The sequence below is a fragment of the Lepidothrix coronata genome, unplaced genomic scaffold (assembly GCF_001604755.1).
Source record: "Lepidothrix coronata isolate B3197 unplaced genomic scaffold, Lepidothrix_coronata-1.0 Scaffold4, whole genome shotgun sequence".
Lineage (NCBI taxonomy): Eukaryota > Metazoa > Chordata > Aves > Passeriformes > Pipridae > Lepidothrix > Lepidothrix coronata.
In genome coordinates, this window is record NW_016690184.1 from 5,746,312 (window position 1) to 5,767,266 (window position 20,955).

General features: G+C 37.9%; 1 protein-coding gene across 4 annotated transcripts in view; it reads left to right on the forward strand.

The window, feature by feature from the left end:
- Positions 1-20,955, forward strand: part of MYO6 (myosin VI) — a 107,642-nt gene that overhangs the window by 14,222 nt on the left and 72,465 nt on the right. For all 4 annotated transcript variants that reach the window (XM_017825734.1, XM_017825742.1, XM_017825750.1 and 1 more), the window contains exon 2: positions 15,985-16,123. In XM_017825734.1, the coding sequence (XP_017681223.1) occupies positions 16,007-16,123 (117 nt within the window). In that variant the 5' untranslated portion in view covers positions 15,985-16,006. The remainder of the gene's footprint in view (positions 1-15,984; positions 16,124-20,955) is intronic.

Here is a 20,955-nt window from a genome sequence, read left to right on the forward strand (position 1 = left end):
GCAGTGAGGGTCTTGCTTGTAATCACAAATGTGTTAATTAAATGTTTTTAACATCATGACTTTGCATGTGACTTCTTGAATTGTCTCCTAGGCTTTTTGATTGACATCATTGACATTTCTGAGTGCATGGAATATCTGCAAATGCTGAAACCAGACTGGAATTGACTCTCAAGTGTTTCTGGCAGAAGGCACTGGCACTTACCTTTGGCTGTATCTGTATGTGTACTGGAAAAAAAAAAGTAGCTACCTTGCAGGCTGGGTGGGACATCTTATAAATCAGATAGAAAAATATTGAACTAGGAAGAAAAAAAAAATCTAGTCCCAATTTAAAATCTGTGTTAGGGGTTAAAAGTAATTCTTCAAAACATTTTCAAAATTGTGTTCAAAATAGCTCCAGTTTCCAGTCTGTGTGGCCTCTGTTTCCACTGACTGTATTACAGCCGTTTCTGCTAGATGGAAGAATTCTGTAGGTCTGTTTTCCATGTAAATATTATATCTTTAACCTGTGATTACATGATCCTTACTGGTTTTTTATTTGGCAAAAAGTTTGTTTAAAACTTCATGGAATTTCTGTGTGGCTGGTACTGAGCATTTAGAGCAAAGTTGTAGAGAAATGCAAGTAGAAAATGTTTGCCTTGACCGTGGAAGAACAAGGGGATGTGTCTTCAAGGTTAGAAATTAGTAATAAGGTATCCTTCAGTGGAAAAAATTTTGAAATTATTGAGTTAGGTTGGTCTACAATTGGAGGAAGGCTTTAAACATGCTGCTTTTGATCATAGAAAGTGTTGGAATTAAAAGAAAAAAATATAAGAAGATTTAAGTATCTTTGAAGCATGCTTAAGAACTATTTCACGTTATCCTCTTCTCTAATTGATTAAATGGATAATAGGTTTAAATGTGCCAAATAACAAAACCCATGGATTTTATAGCAACTGATCTGAACTGATCTAATTAAGTTTGGGGTTTCCTCTTGTGTCACCTGAGTGAATTATAATGATGTATACCAGGTTGCATTAAACTGAGTTGGGCCTGTTTCTTGGAAATAGCGTTGAGAAAATCAGAAATTTCCTTGACAATGGTAATTAGATAAAAGTATTAAGTGGAAATGGCTGTTTCATGCTTCCTGGTCCTTCCACTCATTTAGGCAAATCCATTTGATTGCCTTTCTTGATGGTTTTGATATCGAGCATATTGACTGGCCTTTGTATATGTAGATGAGTAGCTGATACATGGTTTGAACCTTGGATGACGGTTTTCTCATTAAAAAATCATTTTGTCTTTTTGATTTCTGGACCCCCTGAAGCTTCTGTTGAGCGCCAGGATTCTGTTAAAAATTTCATAGCTGTGGAGTCTTTGGAATGTTACTTTTTCTTAGTCCCCTTTTGGGGGCTGCCAAAAGAACAGTTCTTTTTAACTGTTCTAGGGGAGTGTTACTTAAGTACTAAAGGTCATATGGGCCAAATCTCTGTGATCCACATAAACTGCCCTACTTTTACAGTTGGGAAACATAATGTCAACCATCGTTGACATGAGAGAGCTCAAAGAAATTCTGGCTGTACATTCCAGAAACTCTGCTGATGGAGAGTCTATTAAATTTTGCCTTTTTGTGTTGCACAAACACAATAACAAAAAATACAGTTGTTTGGTAAATACTATATGCAGATCCTTCATTTTAAAATGTTTAAAAATGTATATTTAGTCTCTGAAGATCAAAGCCATGATTTTCTAGATTGGTCTTGAACATCTGAACTCAGGTTGTGTCCAAGTAATTCAGGCCATGCTTGTATGTATATTGAGATTTTTTTGCAAAATGTTTTAGGTAACATCAGCTGGGGAAGATGAGAAAACCTGCTGACATTTCAGAAATATTGAACAAAATTTTCAAAGCTATGGAAAACCCATGGGTTTAGAAAGGTCTGAGTTTTAAACATGAATCATTTAGAAAATATGCTTAATGTTTTGGATAGTCTTTGTATTTCTGTATCAAATATTTTGCTTTCAGTAAAGGAAAACTTTTATGTCCAAGAAAGGACTGTATGTTCCTTGAGTCTACTTGTAATTCTAAGTTCACGTAGACTTACTTTGTTGATTTTTAACACAGCATCATAGAATCTTAGAGTGGTTTGGGTTGTAAGTGACTTTAAATATCATCTAGTTCCACTCCCCCTGCCATGGGGCAGGGTCACCTGCCACTAGACCCGGTTGCTCAAAGCTCCATCCAGTCTGGTCTTGAACACTTCCAGGGATGGGGCATCCACAAGATCTCTAGGCAACATATTTCAGCACCTCCCCACTCTCTTAGTAAAGAATTTCTCTGAAGTATGGATTAAACCATGCACTTTGGCAGAGATATTTTTCTGTTGTTGCCGGGACTGGTACTGCCCAAGTTGGGGAGAAGGGTACCAAGAAATGGGAAATGTGACTTTTGTCCTGGGTACCTCTTGTTTTGACAGAGGGGAAGGAGGGCTTTACTTGTTTTGTTTTTGTTTTGGTTTTGATTTTTTTTTTTGTGGAGGTGTCTGTGGGGAAGAGTAATGTTGCACCGATCTTGTATTTGGGAACTTTAAACTCCGTGTGTGAACCTTATACACTTCCCTTGAGGATATTTTTAATACTATCTTCCAGTGTGTTTTTAAAACAATTTGGAGTTGTGTTTTAGGTATTGCCCACTAATGAAATTAAAGTTTACTTTTATAACATGATGTTGAACAGGAACAGAAATTTCGATACATGGTCTGCACAATTGCAAATGCTAACTGTGCTTTTGACTCAAAGCCCTAATTCAAATCTCTTCTTTCTGACAAGCAGCAGGAAGATTAATGTCCAGAGAGAGGAATCCGTACTCCAGTTTTAGACAACACATGATGATTAAAATTATTTGTAGGTTGAATAAGCACAAGCCTTTGTTTAGGACTGCTGAACAGGGTTATGTCGAAACATGTAGGAACAGGACTTACATTCCTGTTGCTGCTGCTTCCAGATTTCCAGTCCACAGCATCATCTGTTGGGGAGCTGGTGTAAAGTTACCAGCTGAGCATGAAAGTAATATTTTACTTTGAGACCTATTTGATTAGACAGTAGTATCTCCGTGTGTCCTTCCACAGTCCGGAAGCTGCTTGTCAGGCACTTGGAATACAGTGCCCATGGGCAGGCTGGGGAGAACTGTCTGGTGGCAGCTCACAGGCTGGGGCTTGTTAAAGCATCTTGGGACAATTTAGATGGAACTAAAGATAATTTTAATCATACTTTGGTTTTAGAGAGTGAGAACACTGCAATTATATAAGCTATGAAGGGCAAAAGTTGCGTTTAGCTGGTGTTTGGACTCTATTTTTTGAAAGAAGAATATTGAAGTTTGGAGGTCTAAGGCAAAATTTTTGTGTTGTAGTAGCAATAGTTAGTCCTTGGGGAGGGAAGAAGGAAGAAAAACTTAGTTTAAGTTACTTAAAACAATATCTTTGCATTGTTTTAAGGCTAGTTTTCTCGTTAAGTAATACTGTATGATTGGTAGCTACAATTTATATGATCACTCATGCTCAGTATTAAAGAATAAAGCCTAGATTAAAACGGTGATAAAGCTGAAGTGCAGATAAAAAAGGAGAAAACCTGGCTTATGATTATTAGAGCAAGAGCCTACGATTTCTGTCTTTTCCCATGCCAGTAACCACCAGCAGCTGGAAAAAGAAATGAGTAGAGGTGTGTCTCCTCCACTGGTGTTTTAGTTCATCTCAGGACCTTGCTCTTCTGGTGAACCTCCTGGTTGTCTGCATTTATGGCACTGCAGGCCCAGCACCAAAGTGGTTTCCATTAGGATGACACTAGAATGGAAGATGCTTCTTAGAAAAATACCTGATATTCTACAGCTGTGCATTCATATTCAGGCAGGGGGACCAGACTAGAGATACTTAGTACAGGCTAAAATTAGTAAACCCCTCAAAATGTGTGTAATTTAGACACTGGCCCCTCAGTGCTGCTCTTTCACTGTACACAGTTACTCCTATTGTACCATGTTATTTGCTAATATAGGTGTATTCCTTGAGTTTAAAACTTCTTTCACACTCAGAAAAAATACTGACTTGAAAAAAATCTGTAAATAATATGCCCTTCATTTCTGAAATTCTCCTTTTATTGAGAAAATGGATATTAAAATCTTTACAATTAGTAAAAAAAAACAAACCCAAAATCTAAACCAGAAATAGCTAAATATACATACATGACTTCTATAAGATATCTTTGATTTTGGAAGCATAATACATTAATTTGTTTTGCCTTATAATATGTTCAGTTTAATTAAAAAATGTTGTAGAAAGGGATAAAAACAAACAAAGTGAAAGAAGTGTGTTACTTAGAGTTGAAAATAATATTGGTGTTTCCATTTTTCATTTTGTTCCTGAGGTGAAAATTAATGTAATATGGTCCTCACCTCACTACAATGTTAAATTCTTGGATATTTGTTAAAGAGAGGAAAATGAAATTGAAGCTAAATATTCATGTAATTAAGGAGGAAAAGGCTGTGATGATTGCAAAAGCTTTTTATTTAGCAGAGTCCCTGCTTCACTCTGTCATCTGATCTTAGGTCCACTCCCCCCTTAAAAACATCTAACCGTCAGATTATCATCAGATGGATAATGTGTCCTAGACATCTAGATTGAAACCATTCCAACTGATTGAAATGAAGGCTGCATGTGGCAGGACGTGGTGACCTGGTGTTTTTTCTTAGAAGAGTTTCCTAACCTCTGGAGGTGTGCTTTTTGTATAAAATATTTTGCATGGTCTGAAATGAAGGCTCGGGTGCCACAAAAAAATGTTCACATCTTTGAGCTACTGACCCCAACTGGGAAATAGCAGTGGCAGCATGGCGGTGCTCATTCTCCCAGAAATTTTTTTCCAGTTGTAATTGCTCAGGAAGTTTTGAATTTAAAAACACCTGAGACACATTTTATGGCTGAATTTACAACCTGACTAAAGGCTTTCCTTGACTTCACTTCTTGCCTCTTTGCCAAAATAAATAGGCTGATCTTAGCATGTGACTGTGGTGGTTTGTCCTCTGCATGAGCTTCTGTACAGAATTTGTAATTATGCTTAAGGGTTGGTCCTGGGAGCGTGATTCTGCATGAGTTATTTTCAGTTTACTTTCATATCAGACATACTGAGACCCTGCCTGCCTGCAGTCACTGTGTTTCAGTACAGTTCACAGCCTCAGCGACGGCTCTTGCACGTGAAGAGAGAGTGTGTTCGCTATATTACCTGCACTGTGACACTTGCTATCAAACTCAGATTTCTTCTAAAAGATGGGTTTGGCCAAGCCTAGTTTATTGTAACACTTGGGCAGAAAATTTATAACCATTTTTGTGGTAATGCTGGTTGGTAATTTTTAGTCATTGTTGACTATAACAGAATCATGAGCAGGGATGCACTTTCTTGCAGAATTCCTGTTAAATTAATAAGTAACATTTTATACATGATGGGTACAGGAAGTAGTGTTCAGATAATGTATTTGAAGTTTTAAAATCAGTTGGTAAAACGCAGTTGGACTTTGATCTCAATCTTTTAACTATTTTCTGAATAAGAATTGAGCGTGATGTTCTTGAGCTGGATTTCTTGTAACCTGTGGTCTGTAAAAGTATGGAGCTATGGGAGCTGCAACAGTTGCTTTCTGCGGCTCCCTGAGACACCAAGTCAGTAATAAGAAAAACAACCTGTTTGGAAGGAGTACATTTGTCTTCGGCTGTGGCACCTGAGCAAAGATTAGCTGTGGTCCAAAGTCCATATAGTGCATGACCCCATGCCAAGGTTTAGGGAAGCCCAGAACTTTCTCAAAACTTGCAGAGAGCTAGTGTCTTACCAAAAAAAAAAAAAATGAGAGACTTGAGCTGTGGTCAGGATGTGGCTAATGTGGAAGTTGTTATGGTTTGCAGTTTCCCCTGCTGCCAAGATCCTGTCAGTGCTAATAGCAGATTTTGTCTGATTTGTTGCTGTTCAGATGCCAAGCCTTTACAGCACTTGGCCTTCTGTAAAAATACAAACTATTCTGGAACAGTAGAAGAATTAAAGGTTATTTTAGAGTCACAGAATGGTTTGAGTTGGAAGGGACCCTTAAAGAGATCTAGTCCAACCCCTCTGTCCTCACTAGGTTATTCAAAGTGCCATCCAACCTAACTTCGAATGTTTCCAGGAATGGGACATCCACAGCTTCTCCAGGCAAACCTCATTGTAAAGAATTTCTTTCTTATGTCCAATCTAAATCTACCCTTTTTCAGTTTAAAACTGTTGTCCCTTGTCCTGTTACTACAGGCCTTGGCAGAAAGTCTCTCTTCATCTGTCTTATAGGCCTCTTTGATGTATGGAAAGGCTGCAATAAAATCTCTGGGGAGCCTTCTCTTTGCAGTGAACAATCCCAACTCTCTCGGCCTTTCTTCATAGGAGAGGTGTTCCAGCCCTTTGATAATTTTTATGGGGTTTAGGTGGATTTTATTCCTAAAGCATACGTTCCAGATCTTTTTTTGAGATTGAGATAGTATAAATGATCTTTATATTTTGCTGTAATTACTGTTTTCTTGTGTCATAGTAATGGGCCCATTATACTTATCTTCCCAAGAAAACTGATGGATTGACTGACAAAACCTGTTCTCTGTCACTTTTTTGAGTAGCTTTTTTGTCCTTTACTGTTAAGACTGTCTGAAATTAGTCTCCTGCTTTTTTATGTTAAGAGAAAGCTTTCAGTCACCTCCCTCAGAATTACTTTATCAATGACATTTGTGAACTTGGCAATAGATTTTTGTCCCTTTTTTTTTCTTTTTTTTAGACAATATTTGAGTAGATTTTGACAAGAATATTCCTTTTTTAGTTATGTGTTTCTGAAGAGGGAGTTTCTCCCGAGTTCACTGATCTGTAGCGGATTGTCTGTGTTGCAGCCCATTGCCTATAAATTACACATGTACTTTTTGTGAGAAGTACAAGCTGATACGGAGAGATGAAAAAGGAAATTGAAACTGGTAATGTAAGCATTTTTAGGAACTAATTCTGTCTCTGAAAGAATTATAGATTCTGTACAGAGAGGGATGGCAGTAAACAGTTCCTGGATTATACCCATTAATCTGCAGGTGCTGATTGTCATTTGTTTCTAGTATTCTCCTTTAATAAAGTGGCTAAATCAAAGTTGGTACTATTTGGAAATGTCTGATTTACTTGCTATTTGTTGTGCTGGTAGTAAGTCAGAAAGTACAACTGTATTTTTTCTAGCCCAGCCTCTTTGCAGTGATCTGAGGTCAAGCATCTGAGGTTTCCTGCAGACCCTCCAGCAGCCTTTAATGCTGCCATCTGCAGTGTCTAGTTTATTTGACTTGACTTGGGTCCTGGCTGAGTATCTATTCTTATTTTTCTGAAGTATTAGTTCCATTTTCACTCTGATATGTACCAGGAAGTGTTATCTGGCAATTTTTTTTTTAATTGCTGGACTTTTAGAAGCAATTTATCATGCAAATGTGTCTCTGTTCTGTTATTTGTGCACGTATGTATTTATCAAACTGATAAAACTCAGTGCAGGTTGGTTGCTTGTTTATTTCTGTACTTACTTAACTTTGTTCTACTGTACTGCAACGAGAGGGCTATATAGCTGAAGTTTAAAACATGACAAGACAAATGGGTTCAGGGAGGTGACAAGAGTGTGTGTTGGTTACCCATGGGAGTCCCCGGACTATTTCTAAAACATTCACGAGGGCACCCACAGAGAACAGTTACTGACAGGCTCAAGGTTACCATTCTGTCATGACTTTCTCTGTTGGAATTGTGGGGTTGCTTGAATTCTGGGCATGACTCTTCTAACAAAATAGATGGTATTGTCACCAGGTCATGTAGGCTTTCTACTTCAAGTATTTTTCTGAAAATTAGTTAACTTGTGGAGAGTTCTTGAATTACTGATGGATTACCAAAAATTCAAAAACATTCAAAACTGAGGGTTGGTTTGTGGTTTGGGTTTTTTCCTCTGAAATTGGTGGTTGGAAATATTCCTCAGATTTTCTCGTATTGAGGGTATGAATTTTCTGAGTGTATCTGTGTTCATATGACTTAAAATAAATTACTGTGATTCAGCTTCTTTTCGAATCAGCTTGACAAAAGCTGGTGTAAAATGCAATATATGCTTCCTTTAACTGGTACAGGCCCCTACTAACTACATCAAGATGTGCTTTTAGCCAACACTGATGATGGTCTACAGAGGATTATAATTCTGGGGTGCTGATAGCTTATCATAATGGGCAGCTTCTGCAATTCAGATTATGAAAGCTAGTGACCAGGTATTTCCACATCAAACCAATGTTTATGATGAGTGATAGCATTTCCTTTAAGCATCTGGGAATCAAAGGAAAGATTATCTTACTGGTTTTTTTGTTTGTGTCATCTGATTTTCTGCTTTTTGTGTTAGAGGTGAGGTCCCTTGTGTTTGGTAGACTTCGGCCAATTAGTAGCTTTTATCTTGTAAACAAACCAGTGGGTGCATAGTCTTAAAAGAGAATAAAAACAGCAGTTCTTGTATTAGGTCACCTGAAGATGAGCAAGAGCTTGGCAAGGACATTAGGTGGGGAAATGAGACTCCCTAATTTGACAGTAGGAGAGTATGAGATGTAGAAGACGAATGGGTGGGGAAGACTGGAAAATTACATAACCAGAGGAGAATTTAAACTGCATTAGCTTAGAGAGACTCATCCTCAGCCTTCAAGAAGTGTTTGTGCTTTCTGATGTTTACACTTGGAAAAGGTGGTACACTGTTAAGGTGCTAGCTGAAGGGGTTTGAAGTTGCCTGACCTTGTTGAGGCTATTCATGGAGCATGATTTAAGTTAGCATGCTTAAGCACTGCTGCCGGTGGTCACACAGCATGACTACTGCTTCAGGAGTAGTTAACTCCTGATTTCACCTCACCTGCTTGAACTACTCCAGCTAGATCTAGAGGAGTGCATCCTATGTGTTCTTTATACTTTATCATGTATAATGATGATTTTGCTTTGCTTTAATGTCTTTATCTGTTCAGTAAGTTCAGCCTTAGTACGTCCTTTCTTCCCCTGTCTCTGCCTGCTGGTTTTGTTAGGGCTGACTTGCACAGCCTGAAAGAGTTAAGTTGGTTTGAACAACCTCTTTCAAAATCTGCCTCATAGCAGAGAAAAACTAGTAAGGCTTTTTTCTGGTCTGCATTTCTGTTTTGTAATGCTTCTGAAGTGGTGTCCAGACCATAACTGAGGAGTTCTTTCTTTAATTTTAACTTCACTGCTCAAATTTGACATTGTGTTTTGGGTTTTGCTACTTTTCCTCTTTCTGCTTGTTGCAGAAAGAGTATATATATGTATATACTGGAGTAGGTATTGCTGTTGGTTAAAAATGCTTGTGCAGATCCCCTTGGCATACTTAATTCTTGGTTTGTCAGGAAGCTCCACTCAGGTTATTTTCATGAACAAGAATTGGGACAAAGACCTCGCTATTTTGTTGGTAGGAACTAAAATATGAACAATGTTATTGAGGGAACAGTAGCTTAGATAGCTGGCAGAAGAGCAAGAATCACAGAGAAAATCATCAGACCTTGCTGAACCTAATACGATTTTGAGTTTTAAGTTCTCAATGTCATAGTCAAAAGAGCACAACCTCTGTGTTTCGACTTTTACAATCTTACAAGCTGTACAAAATCCATCTCAGTCTTGTATAAGAGCAGTTGAATTGGATAAATAGTTACTATTCAAGTTGAACAGAATTTTAAAACTAGCTAGAATTTTTTAAGAACTTAACTAGAACTACCCTGCTGCAAATAAGACTGTTTCAGCCTAGCTTTCATGAAATTAAGAGTGTTTTTTTCGTTTGTTTGTTTTGTTCTCATTTTGAGCTATTTCTGCAGTAGGATATTATTGCATAACCCCCATTTCGATGAATCCAGTCTGTACTTGCCATGGGGAGCACAGGTGGGCCCAGGGCACCTGGGGGACAGTTAGGTCAGGTGCTGCAAAGATCTTTGGTGCTCATGGGGTCTGGTGGGGGATATATTAAAAAAATTAGTAAACCTGGTTGGGGAGAGTCCACTGGAAAGCTTCCCCCCCAAACACTTGCTCCTGCAGCCACCATTGTTGGCAGATGGGAAAACTGTCAACTGAGGGTTTTGCAGCCAGTGGTTTTGATTGGGCTTAGTAAAAGTGAGATGTTGCTTTTTGGTAGATTTTACACTCTTGAAGCTGGAACTACTGTTAACATTTTCATAGGGTCCCCAAAAAAGCTTCATATAAGATAATGGCTTGTTCTTTTAAGTCATTCCTTAAATGCTTCCGTACTACAATTTGTGGAGAGCTAAATCTATCAGTATTGATGACACATGGAAGCTGCTTGTTCCCTTCAATTTATTCTTTTAGGTAAAATGGTTGTATGTTTTTTTCAAAGTACTTGTTCTTACTCAGACCATCTCCCACTCTGCGTCAGTACTACTCAAGGTGGCCAGGAGAGGAAGACGCAAGAGCAGGGAGCAAAGCCAGAAGCTTATCTGGGGTGATTTGGCTTGAGCAGCAGTTAAGACTCAGGAAGGTGAGATGGTTTAGAGGAAGCTGTACAGGTCCCTACTATGCCCCTTTGGCTCCTTAAAATCCATTCTTCCAGGACTACAGATGTTCTAGGCAAAGTTGTTTTCAGAAGTGATACAGAGCATTGCAGTTTTGCTTTACCAAGGTCTGGAACAGTTTTCTGTAATTGGGAATTGCCATGTTTACTGTGGAGAAAATAATATGAGATTTCTCCTTTGCTTTAAGCATGAGGGACTGTCTTGTCTTTTCGAAAACATAGTGAGTAGTAAACACAAGAGCAGAGGAGGTATTTCCTATGTGAATGCTAATTACAAAGTGAATACAAAGAGTGGTTCATCTGGAAATACTACAGAAATCAGTTTCTGGCTGCTCACTATTGAAAACATGCTGATACATGCAAACATACAAGAAAATGAGCATGCCATGAGAATAAATCCATCAGCTGTTGAACTCAAATTGTCTCCAGCAGTCAGAGCAGGTAGCTTTAAAAGAAATTTTTATCTAATAATTCTCAGATGTGGGAATGATTACTCTTTGTTTACTTGCATACATCTACAATGTATTGACAATTAACAAGTTGGCATTAAGATTTTCCAAGGAAATTATTTTTGAAGATACTTTTGTGCTGAGCTATATTCCAGCTCATTTCTTCTTTTCCAGTTTGGCAGAAGTCTCCACTTGACAGACTTACCTTGCTGATGTTATTTTAGGTATGAGAAAGCTGCAGTGTGACATGGATGAAGCAGAACGTGTTAGAGTGACTTTGTAGTGAATTGGAAAAGTAAATAAAAATAAAACCAGAATGGATTTAATAATCAGTTAAACAGTGTGGTTATAGCTGTATTGCATTTAGCTTAAATAAAAATAAATCGGTACTATACCTGCAGCTCCTTTGAAATACTGTGTCACCTGCAGTAGAGTGCTGAATGCTGCCTGAGCTTTAATTTGTTGAAGTTTCAGTTAAGCAGTGAACTAGGGTTGAAAAAGTAATTTGTCTGAAAGTAAGCTACCACTATGTATCAATGTTTTTCTCCATCTGGTCTCTTCTGTATATTCACAGGACCTTTCCCAAAGCATTCTCATGTGCCTGCTGTAATCTGCAGAATTTTGAGCAGCTCTCAAACACACAAGTACAAGGTGTTTTTAATATAAAATAACCTATGTGTTCTACTATGATAATTTGCTACTGTACCTATTCTGGCTAGTTTATTTTCCTTGGACTTAGCCATCCTAATGAGATACTGTCGGTTGTTTAACGAAGTCTAATTTTTCATTTGTTTTAATGAGTTAATTCAGCGATCAGTACAGTGCTTTGGTATAGCAGATTGTTCATAGGAGAGTAAATAGGATCAGATCATGCAAATGCCTACCTCTGGGCTCTGTTAACAAGTTAGAATTTCATTACTGTATTTTGCCTTCCTAGAATTCTTTCATGAGATGGTAGTGTTTGATTTCCTTTTGAATAATCTAAAACATCCAAATGTAGTTGTATCACATCCTTTTAAAATCAATACTGTTTAGGTAAATGTAAGTGGGGTGATAGTGTGTCAGCTTTCAACTGAGGAATTAGTAGTTGTTTCATATACTCAATGTGTTATGTAGATAATTTTTTTGAGAAAAAAATATCATTAAACATTGTCCAAAAGGGGAGATAATAGTGCAGAGGAAAGTTCAGGAAATGTTGGTGTTTTTCTTGGAATCTGTGCAGTGCAATATAGTTTTGTCTTTCAAGTTGTTTGAAGTGCTGGCTACTAGTGTTTTAGCCAGTGCTGAATGTGTTAAGTACTCGTCCTGATAATTAAGGCAAGGTCTATTACTGCATGCCAATTATGAAAAAATAAAATCTGCCATTTGAAGGAATTAAGTTTACCAACTTTAGGCAAAGGTTTATTTTCTTATTATCCCTTTTCTACTCAACAGAAAAAACTCCAGTACCAGGTTCCTGGTCTCTTTCTGCAGACTGTAGGGAGAGAAAAGAGCAGCTGACTTCCCAGTTATAAACATAACCTTTGTGAATTCTCTTCTTCGTGTTGGAAGAAGTCTTAATTGTGGAGACTTAGTATATATTGAGTGCATCTATACAAATACAAATGTGGAAGATAGCTTCTTTTGGCTTCCTTTGGAAGCATCATTCAGGTGACTCCTTGTGTTTGGTGTTGCTTTAGTGCCCTGGACATGAGCCTCTTTGCTTTCACTGTTTTCAGAAGCTGTGTGCTCTTTCAGCAGTGTGGTGAAGCTGACTGCATGTAGGTTGAATTTAGATGCATGCATGTTGGGGAAAAAAGTTTCCCACTGACAGTTAATGAAAAGTCTGTAACCAGACTGGGTCTGTGGTTTTATGGTGAAAATACTATTTGAAGGTTCTCACTCCAAATCTGTATTTTTCCCAGTTTGTACTCTTGTGATGTATGTTTTAATCTGTAAAATACAATTCCATGTTGTTAAAAAGTACTGTTTTCTTTTTCCAAAGGACTTACATAGTAGTTGAACTTTGATCTTCTTTTGTTTCTGCTCACCTTAAAATGCTGGACTTGAAATTGGCTATTTAAGAGCTTGTTCAGAAATAGGCTTCATGCATCTGTCTCAAGACAATGGCATATACATCAGATGAAGGGGTAAATAGAGCAGGTATGACCTGATTGGTTTTGGTATCCAATTTCAGTGTGTTCTCTGGTAGAATCACAGTGGACAGAAATGGAGTGGTGCCAAAACCAAAATGTTACAACTGGTTTTGTGTCACTTCTCAGACAGAAGACTGTATTTATTAAAACTAATTGTCTCATGAATAAATACTTCACTTCTACTTAGATGCTTTCACCCAATGGCTTCTTAGATGCTTGCAAAGCCTCAGGTACTCTTCTTAAACATGCATTTCCTGGTGGTGGCTGAATTCAATCACTGCCCTGTTCTTCAAGAGGATTTTTTCAGCCTGTGACACTCCTCTATCATAATACGTTAATACAGTATGAAGTAGCCTTAAGAATATATTAGAATGCAGGAGGCCCTGTTGGTAAGCAAAGCAGAAGCATCTGGATGTGAACTGGGGAGGTTATATTCTAACTTCTGCTGAAAGTTTGGCAGTAATTTTAGAATTTGTTTCTTGTGCCATATGGTTATGTCTGGAGCCCTGGCCATGCAATGCTACTCGGAATATAAAAGACAGCCTTGTTTTTAGTGGTTGTTGGACATATCGCTTAAGTACTAAGTTGAACTAGCATTTTAAAAGCAAATGATAGGTTTGTGAAGAAATGTAGTCTTGGTTATAGCCAGAAATAAACTCAGCTGTTTAGCAACTATGCCCATGATGGCAGTTGGACTCAGATCTTGCTGGAAGAAAAATATTCCTTTTTCAGTATCCTAAAGTGAAAAAAAAATGGCCAACAGCCAACTGTGAGTGAATACAGATGTTGTTTACATGATTTATCGTATGGTGATGGCAGCACATGATGAAGATGCTGCTTCAGAGTTCATGGGCTGTGTCAAAAGGCTTTAAGTAAATAGAAGTGAATGTGACACTGGAGATTTTAGAACATAAACTTCCTGTGAGTAGTTAAAAGAAGTTAATATGCTCTGTTTGTGGGAGGAAAGTAAACCACAAGTTTTCCTGTAATAATTCTAATGTTTTAAATAGCATGAATTGCATGAGTAGGATACAAGAGAAATATTTGTTAAAATCTTCATGAGCTTTTTTGCATCCTGAACTGAATTCAGGGGAAAAGAATGGATTAACTGAGTAAATTTAAACACAAAACTAGACATCAACACTAACGTAAGTAGCTATTTTTTTCTAAGTCCCATTAGAATGCTACTTCATTTAAAAATATCTTTGTTTTTTCTTTAGAATTACTTATCTTCTATTATTTCACATTAAAGTTGCAAAGGAATAAGACAGTTTGCTGTTAAGTAAGATGCTAAGACCAGAAGCGTTCTCAAAGAGATCACAGCAAGCCTTTTCCTTCTCTTCAAACCTTTCTAACCTGTCTTTGGAGGCAATAAAAAGCATGTCAAGTGCAGTATGTCCTGAGAGATCCTCTGTGGGACAAGAATGTCCTTTTCTGCTCATGGTTGTACAGCTTTCTGGTGGGCCAGTCATTCTTCTTCCTTGCCACTGCCTATGACTAAGAGATCTGCAGCCTTCGTTGGTTGTGAGAAATTTTGGATCTTCTTTTTCCTTCAGATGCGGGAAAAGAAAAGTATGGGACACTTTCCCTAGTTTACAGACTTCTGGCATTTGCTGCTAGTGTTTTCTTTGCTGCTTGGTAGGCTCATTTCGTTTGTGCTGAGAGATGCAAGTTACACCTTTGTGATATGAGATACTTTTTACAAATTTTGGAATCACTAAAGCATGTCAGTTTAGTATCTGAATGAGTTTTGGAGGAGAGTAAGAAACAGCCAGGAGAAGTGAGCCTTTCAAGCTGAGTGGACTCTATCCTTATTAGGGTAAGGACTATAAAGTAGGTTTAAAAAAAAAAAAAAAAAACACAAAAAAAAGGGACCAATTCAGCATTTTTAAAATGGCACCATTAGCCATTCAGTGTGCGCCAATCTTGGCAACTTTCCTGGTCAGCTCAATGCGAATTGCGTGTAATCAAATACTCCTTTTTAATTGGGAGCTTATTTAGCTGCATAACTCGAGGACCATAAGGTTTGAATGTCTTGGCCTTTGCATCCATTTCACTTGTACATCAAAATTCTTCTGAAACAATTCTCACATCACGTTTTTATAGAAAGTAAGGTTGATGTTCCTTAAGAGGCAGAGCTGTAATGTTACAGTATCAGGAGGTCAGTCTCTCAAAGGCTTATAGTATAATAAATTGAGACCAAATATATTTGTGGGTTATTTAAAAAACATAGTCTCAGCCACACAAAAAGAGCGAACACATTCATTTGTCTCAAATGCCAAGAGACTGGATTTCTGCCCACATGCCTCAACATGTGACTCTTGCAGAAATTCAAGTATTTGTTCACCAAATCAGGTACAGACAACTGTCCATTAGTCATGTGACTCTCTGCCTGCACATAGAGGTAGATATATATATGGGTGTGTATGTGTGTCTTTACATGTTTATCCATATATGTATATATATAAACACTCCTAAGTATAGTCTTAGCTTTGAAATCTGTCTCTTGCCCTTCTAAATTGATCTCTTTTCTTGGTTCACAAGTTAGGGAAGCTGGGGAAAGAGCTGCAGGGAGCAGTGTGGGGACCCCCCGAGAAATTGATCTGTTCTTGAATCTTCTCCATACTCAAATCCGAGGGTGTCCTCTTTAGGCAAAGTGTTGCAGGTTGGAAAAAGGCTGGCTCCAATCTGTGGGAGCTGGCTCCCTTCACACTGAATAATAGGAATAAACATAATAAACTGAAGTCTGTGTAGTGAATCCTGATGGCTTACTGAATTTGTATACAAAGTTTTTTTTGTTTATTTTTTTTTCTTACAGGAAATACTGGATAAATCCCACAATGGAAGACGGGAAGCCCGTTTGGGCTCCACACCCAACTGATGGGTTTCAGATGGGGATGATTGTGGACATTGGCACTGACAACTTAACTATTGAGCCCTTGAATCAGAAAGGCAAGGTAAGTGTCTCACAAACAAAGGAATAGAGAAAAAACATACAATAAACCATTTTACCTGTAGGCCAAATCTGCCAGTATCTACAATTACACACAGCCTGAAGGCATGGAAAATCGGTTTTCTGTTCTAAGTTTGGCTAAGGATCTTTGCTTAGCTTTAGCTTCTATTGCAGTGAACCCTCATGCTGACAAGAAGTGTGCTTTCTGTCAGTTATCTGCATGTGCATTGAGTACATGCTCATGAAAGAGAGGAGGTTTGAATCTCTGTAGCCATTTGATTCAGTACTGTATGCTTTATTTTTCTAAATTAGAGACTGATTAAGAGCCTACTGTTGAGATTAGTTTATGTCTTTTCCCTTACATGCATAGAAATGGTCCTAGAGGGATGTGCTAGGCTCTGGCTAAGATTAGACACCTTGTTATTAGACTGATGAAGACTGAAAGATGAATCCTCTTACCTCAAGTACCTTGAGAAGTAACATGAAGTTAAACAAAGGTCCTATAGAAGTGCTATATCAAATTAAAGTCAAAATAAATGTAACATTTAAAATGAAGACCTAATTAATCCTAAGTAGTGTGTTCCAACTGCTTCAATTATCATGACATCTTTCAGATTCAGTATGTCATAATTAAATGTCAGTTTTTACAGGAAGCACCTTGTAGCTATCAATGATCCTAATTCAAATGGTCAGCATCCTGGGTTTTACGAGCTGGAATAAAATCAGACACTCTTAAAACTTGTGATTTCATTCTGTGTGAATATGTTTTATGTGGCCTTTCTAATAATGTTGTCCTTTCTGTATCTTCAAGTATGTAAAAAAGACAAAAATGTGTTTTGCAACTTCTTTTTTCATGTCAGCAATAGTAGAGAATGCCTTGTCATAGGTCAAAAGGTTATGCAGCAGTCCTTCCTTTTGAAGCAATGTTTATAGGCTTTCTTTTTCGTGCACCTTGGAGAGGAAGTTGATTTTGCTTTCCTTAGGAATACAAAGCAAGTGTAACATCTCATTTTTGAATGTGAGAGATAAAGTCTATATGTTTAGTAGTAGGAGGAGCATGCATTCTTGAGTTTGGGGAAAAGCAAAATTATCCAGACAAGAATATTAAATATTCCGAATCTGCAGCTAAGTTGTCTTTAATTGACTTAAATAATTTTCACCCCCACTGCTATTTATGGTCCTGATGCGATACAGAGCAAAAGCCTGTATATTGAAACAGAAACAGGCAATAAGGGTACTTCTGAGTCAGTATTTATTTCTAATATACCCTCGTTTCAGGGACCCTATATAACTAAGAAAACCACAAACACAAAACCGAACCAAACAAAAACCCAAAAATAAATCCTAATATATCCTAAAATATATATATTTTGTTTCATGGTTCACAACCAAAAAATCTCTTTTGTCTAGATAGTTTGTTACTCTGCTGTTGGCTGTTTTGAATTAAGCAGATCAATTAAGGGCCTAATGTTCATTTGTCTAAGGGAACAAACACTTCACAGTCTAAATGCTGTAGAGATTATGCTCCTATATTTTTAATTATCAAAGTTCCATATATTCCATATATTTACTCCAGACATGGAGTAAAAAGTTTTCATGATTACCTTCTCAGTCCTTTTTTTTTTAATAGTGAAACATTTCCCATTGCTTTTTGTCTTTTTAAGAAAACTCTGCTCCTATGTACTTAGGCCATTCATTTAAAGTAGTCAGCATTAATAACCATTATCATCAACTTTGTTTTCTTAAAATAATAGTTCAGAAGTGCTCTTCAGTAAGGAGTGATCCAGCAGCCCCAGAGTTGCTCATGATAATTACAGGGAGAAGAGGAGTAACCTGATCTTGTAAACATATCTGGGCGGTGTAACTTATTATTATTTTTTAATCTGGGTCATTACCATGTCATATGTATTCTCTGTAGGCGCTGGTAGCTTTACCAGAGGTCACAAGCTGAAAAGGAAATGTGTATGCATATGTTTGATTATTGCCTTTTATTATACTTTATGTCATTAATAACTGCAATAAATGCTGCAAGGCAGCAGTTTAATATTCTCTTAAAATCCCCACTCCCTGCCCCACCCGTAGCTATCTCTGGTGTTGCAGAGTGGCACCCTCTCAGTTCTGCCTGCTTAGCTGTGCATGACACTGCAAACGAGGTCAGAGAACAGATCCACCTTAAAAATGAAGAAGTGGAAAGTTTTCAGGAGAGCAGCAAGCTGAGGTCACTGTGGTGGTACATAGCTTTGTATTATGAAATCAAGTTACCCAGCCCAGTTTCTGTGAAGGTAGTTGGCCAACACACTGGTTCACTTACAAACCAGCAGTAGCAGTTTTGGGTACTGCAGCCCATACCCAGGTGTTTACAGCTCTGTGGCAAGGCTGTCTGTCTGAAGAGAGGTGGGGACCTGGGTCACCCAGCCTGCACTGTATGAGGAACAATAATGCAAGCTGCAGGAGTGTGTTGCCTGAACAGACGATGCATGTGTTACATGATGGGAACCTCTTCCCAAAAAATAGATCATTGGCTTGCAAGGCTGATATGCATTTACACTTCTACTTGGAGTGTTTTCTCTCAGATCCTGTTGCTGCATATATCTTTGTTTTGTTCCTTGATGCTGTAATGGAGAGAAGGCAGCTGACAGCGAAATGCCAAATGGGGAATTAACTCTTTTCCTAGAGGTAGCAAATCTGAGTAAAGAGATTAGGAAGAGATGCCATCCTGGGCTCCATGGGGCACTGAGGAGTGGGGGGAAGGCACTTCCTAGAGCATCAGCAGTAAGGAGTTTCTGCCAGTCATTGGGAAGGTGTGAGGTGCTGCAGGCACTTACTGACACCCCTCCTGCTATCAGCTGAGAGGTGCCTTATGGCTCTGTGCCAGTTGGGAAGGGTCATAGAGCGCTTTATGGGGCACCTGCTCTGGTATGCTGTGAGTAACCAGAAAGGTATTTTTTCAGGCTAAGTATAAAGGAATAAATGTACTTTGAAAGTAAGGATCAGAATGTCCAAAGTTCAGTGCTTTGAGCTAAGGTGTTTGTATTTCTTTTATGGTTGTTTTTGGTGGAACTTGCTTGTGCAAACGAGAGATGTTGTCGTCTGTCCTACACACCTTTTGTGCTGCTTTAGGTTGGTTTGTGAAATACAGCTCAGAGTAGGGAGGTCTCCTGTCTTTAACTGGAAGGTATAAAGGAGGGCATGGTTACACGTATTGGATTACATGGTAGAAAGAAGATCCTGCTTGAATGGAAAGATATCTTTTTTCACTCATCTAGTTTCTGGGAGAATAGTTAAGATTGCCATTGGATTTCAAGGGCTGGTTCCTTACAAAGGGGGGAAGAAAACCCACTTAAAAAACCCCTTAAACCCTGTTTTGTTTCCTGAGACCACTTTATTGTCTCATAAGACTAATACCCTCTCCGATTTCTTAGAACAAGCTTGTGCTAAGCTATGCTTAATGCAAAAGTCTTCCACCAAGTACCTGAAGCATTTTTTCCTTACAATAAACATTTAAAAACAGTAAAAATGGGGCAATATAGTAAAGAATTTCTTTGCATTTTTTTATTGATAGATCTGGAATACCTTGCTCATTTTCCTATTTAAAATATTAGGTTTTAGTACTTGGAGCTCTGTACTTCTTCTGTATCATATTTACCTACATAAGAAGTAATCGCCTTACATAAAGCAGTATTCGAACTGTGGCATACAGCAGTGAATTTTTTGTTGACAACTTTGAAACTAGACTTATGTTCTTATCTAAAAAAGTCCAATAGGAAAACATCAGCTTTCAGATAAGTCTTCATTTTGCTTTGTTTTATCACTTCTGAAATATTCTAGAAATTATTCATAACTTACATTGAATGAAAAATGGAGGCAATAATGCAGCATGAACTCTTTTTTTCTCTTTTTTTTTTTTCTCATTTAAATTTATCTTGAATCAGAAGGCTGAGTGGTGAGGATGTTGAAAAAGCTCTTCCTCTTCTAGGAAGAGGAAGATAGTTCTAGCATGGCTGACTTTAATTCCACAAATGTTAAAATATCAGAGGTTTATGAAGAGTCTTAGAGAATAGCTGGTTATTGTGTTCATTCTCTCCTGTGGAAAAAAAGCCTGTCATTTTTAGTGGTTACACTGTTTAGTACTGGGTTACACATCAGCAGGAAAGAACAAGAAATGAAGTTATATTTTCATGAAGTCGGTCATGTTTTTAAACTTTCCCACTGTTTCACGCAAAGGGTAACTGTTGTGTTCAAATATATCTTTACCCAATGATATATACCTTCACTGTTGGTAGACTTGTAGAGAAAATAATGATGATGATGTGTTATTACTGCTGTACTGTGAGAGGGAGAAAAGGGTGTGTGGGGAATCTCTGCTCTGCTAAAACTCTGAATAGCAGCTGGAAACTTTCTGAGGTAGGTAAAGACGTTCAGGGCTTCCATGGCTCTGCCAGACTCTGTTAAAGGATATTTTGGAGAAAGTTGGTCTGACAGATGTCAGATGTTCCAATGCAAAGCAGCAGCATTTCCCTTAGGAAAGCTTCTTGTGCATATTTTTCTGCATTAGATCCTGATAAGGAGATGACAAAATACATTTTATTATGGCTGCAAATTGCATACCTTATGATAACTTTGTAGGGAAGTAGATTTAATGTTTTCTGACTGGCAGCAATTAGTTCTGCTCTGAAACATTTTTAACCCTTCCCCCTTCAAAGGGAGTTGGAATTTCTGGCTGTTCATGATGGTGTAAGCCCCAGAAGCTCTCATATAGTGCTGAAGCAAATATGAACCAAGTTGCTGTCTTTCTCCTAAACTTCCCTGCCAGATGTTTCTCAGGGCACTACCTTG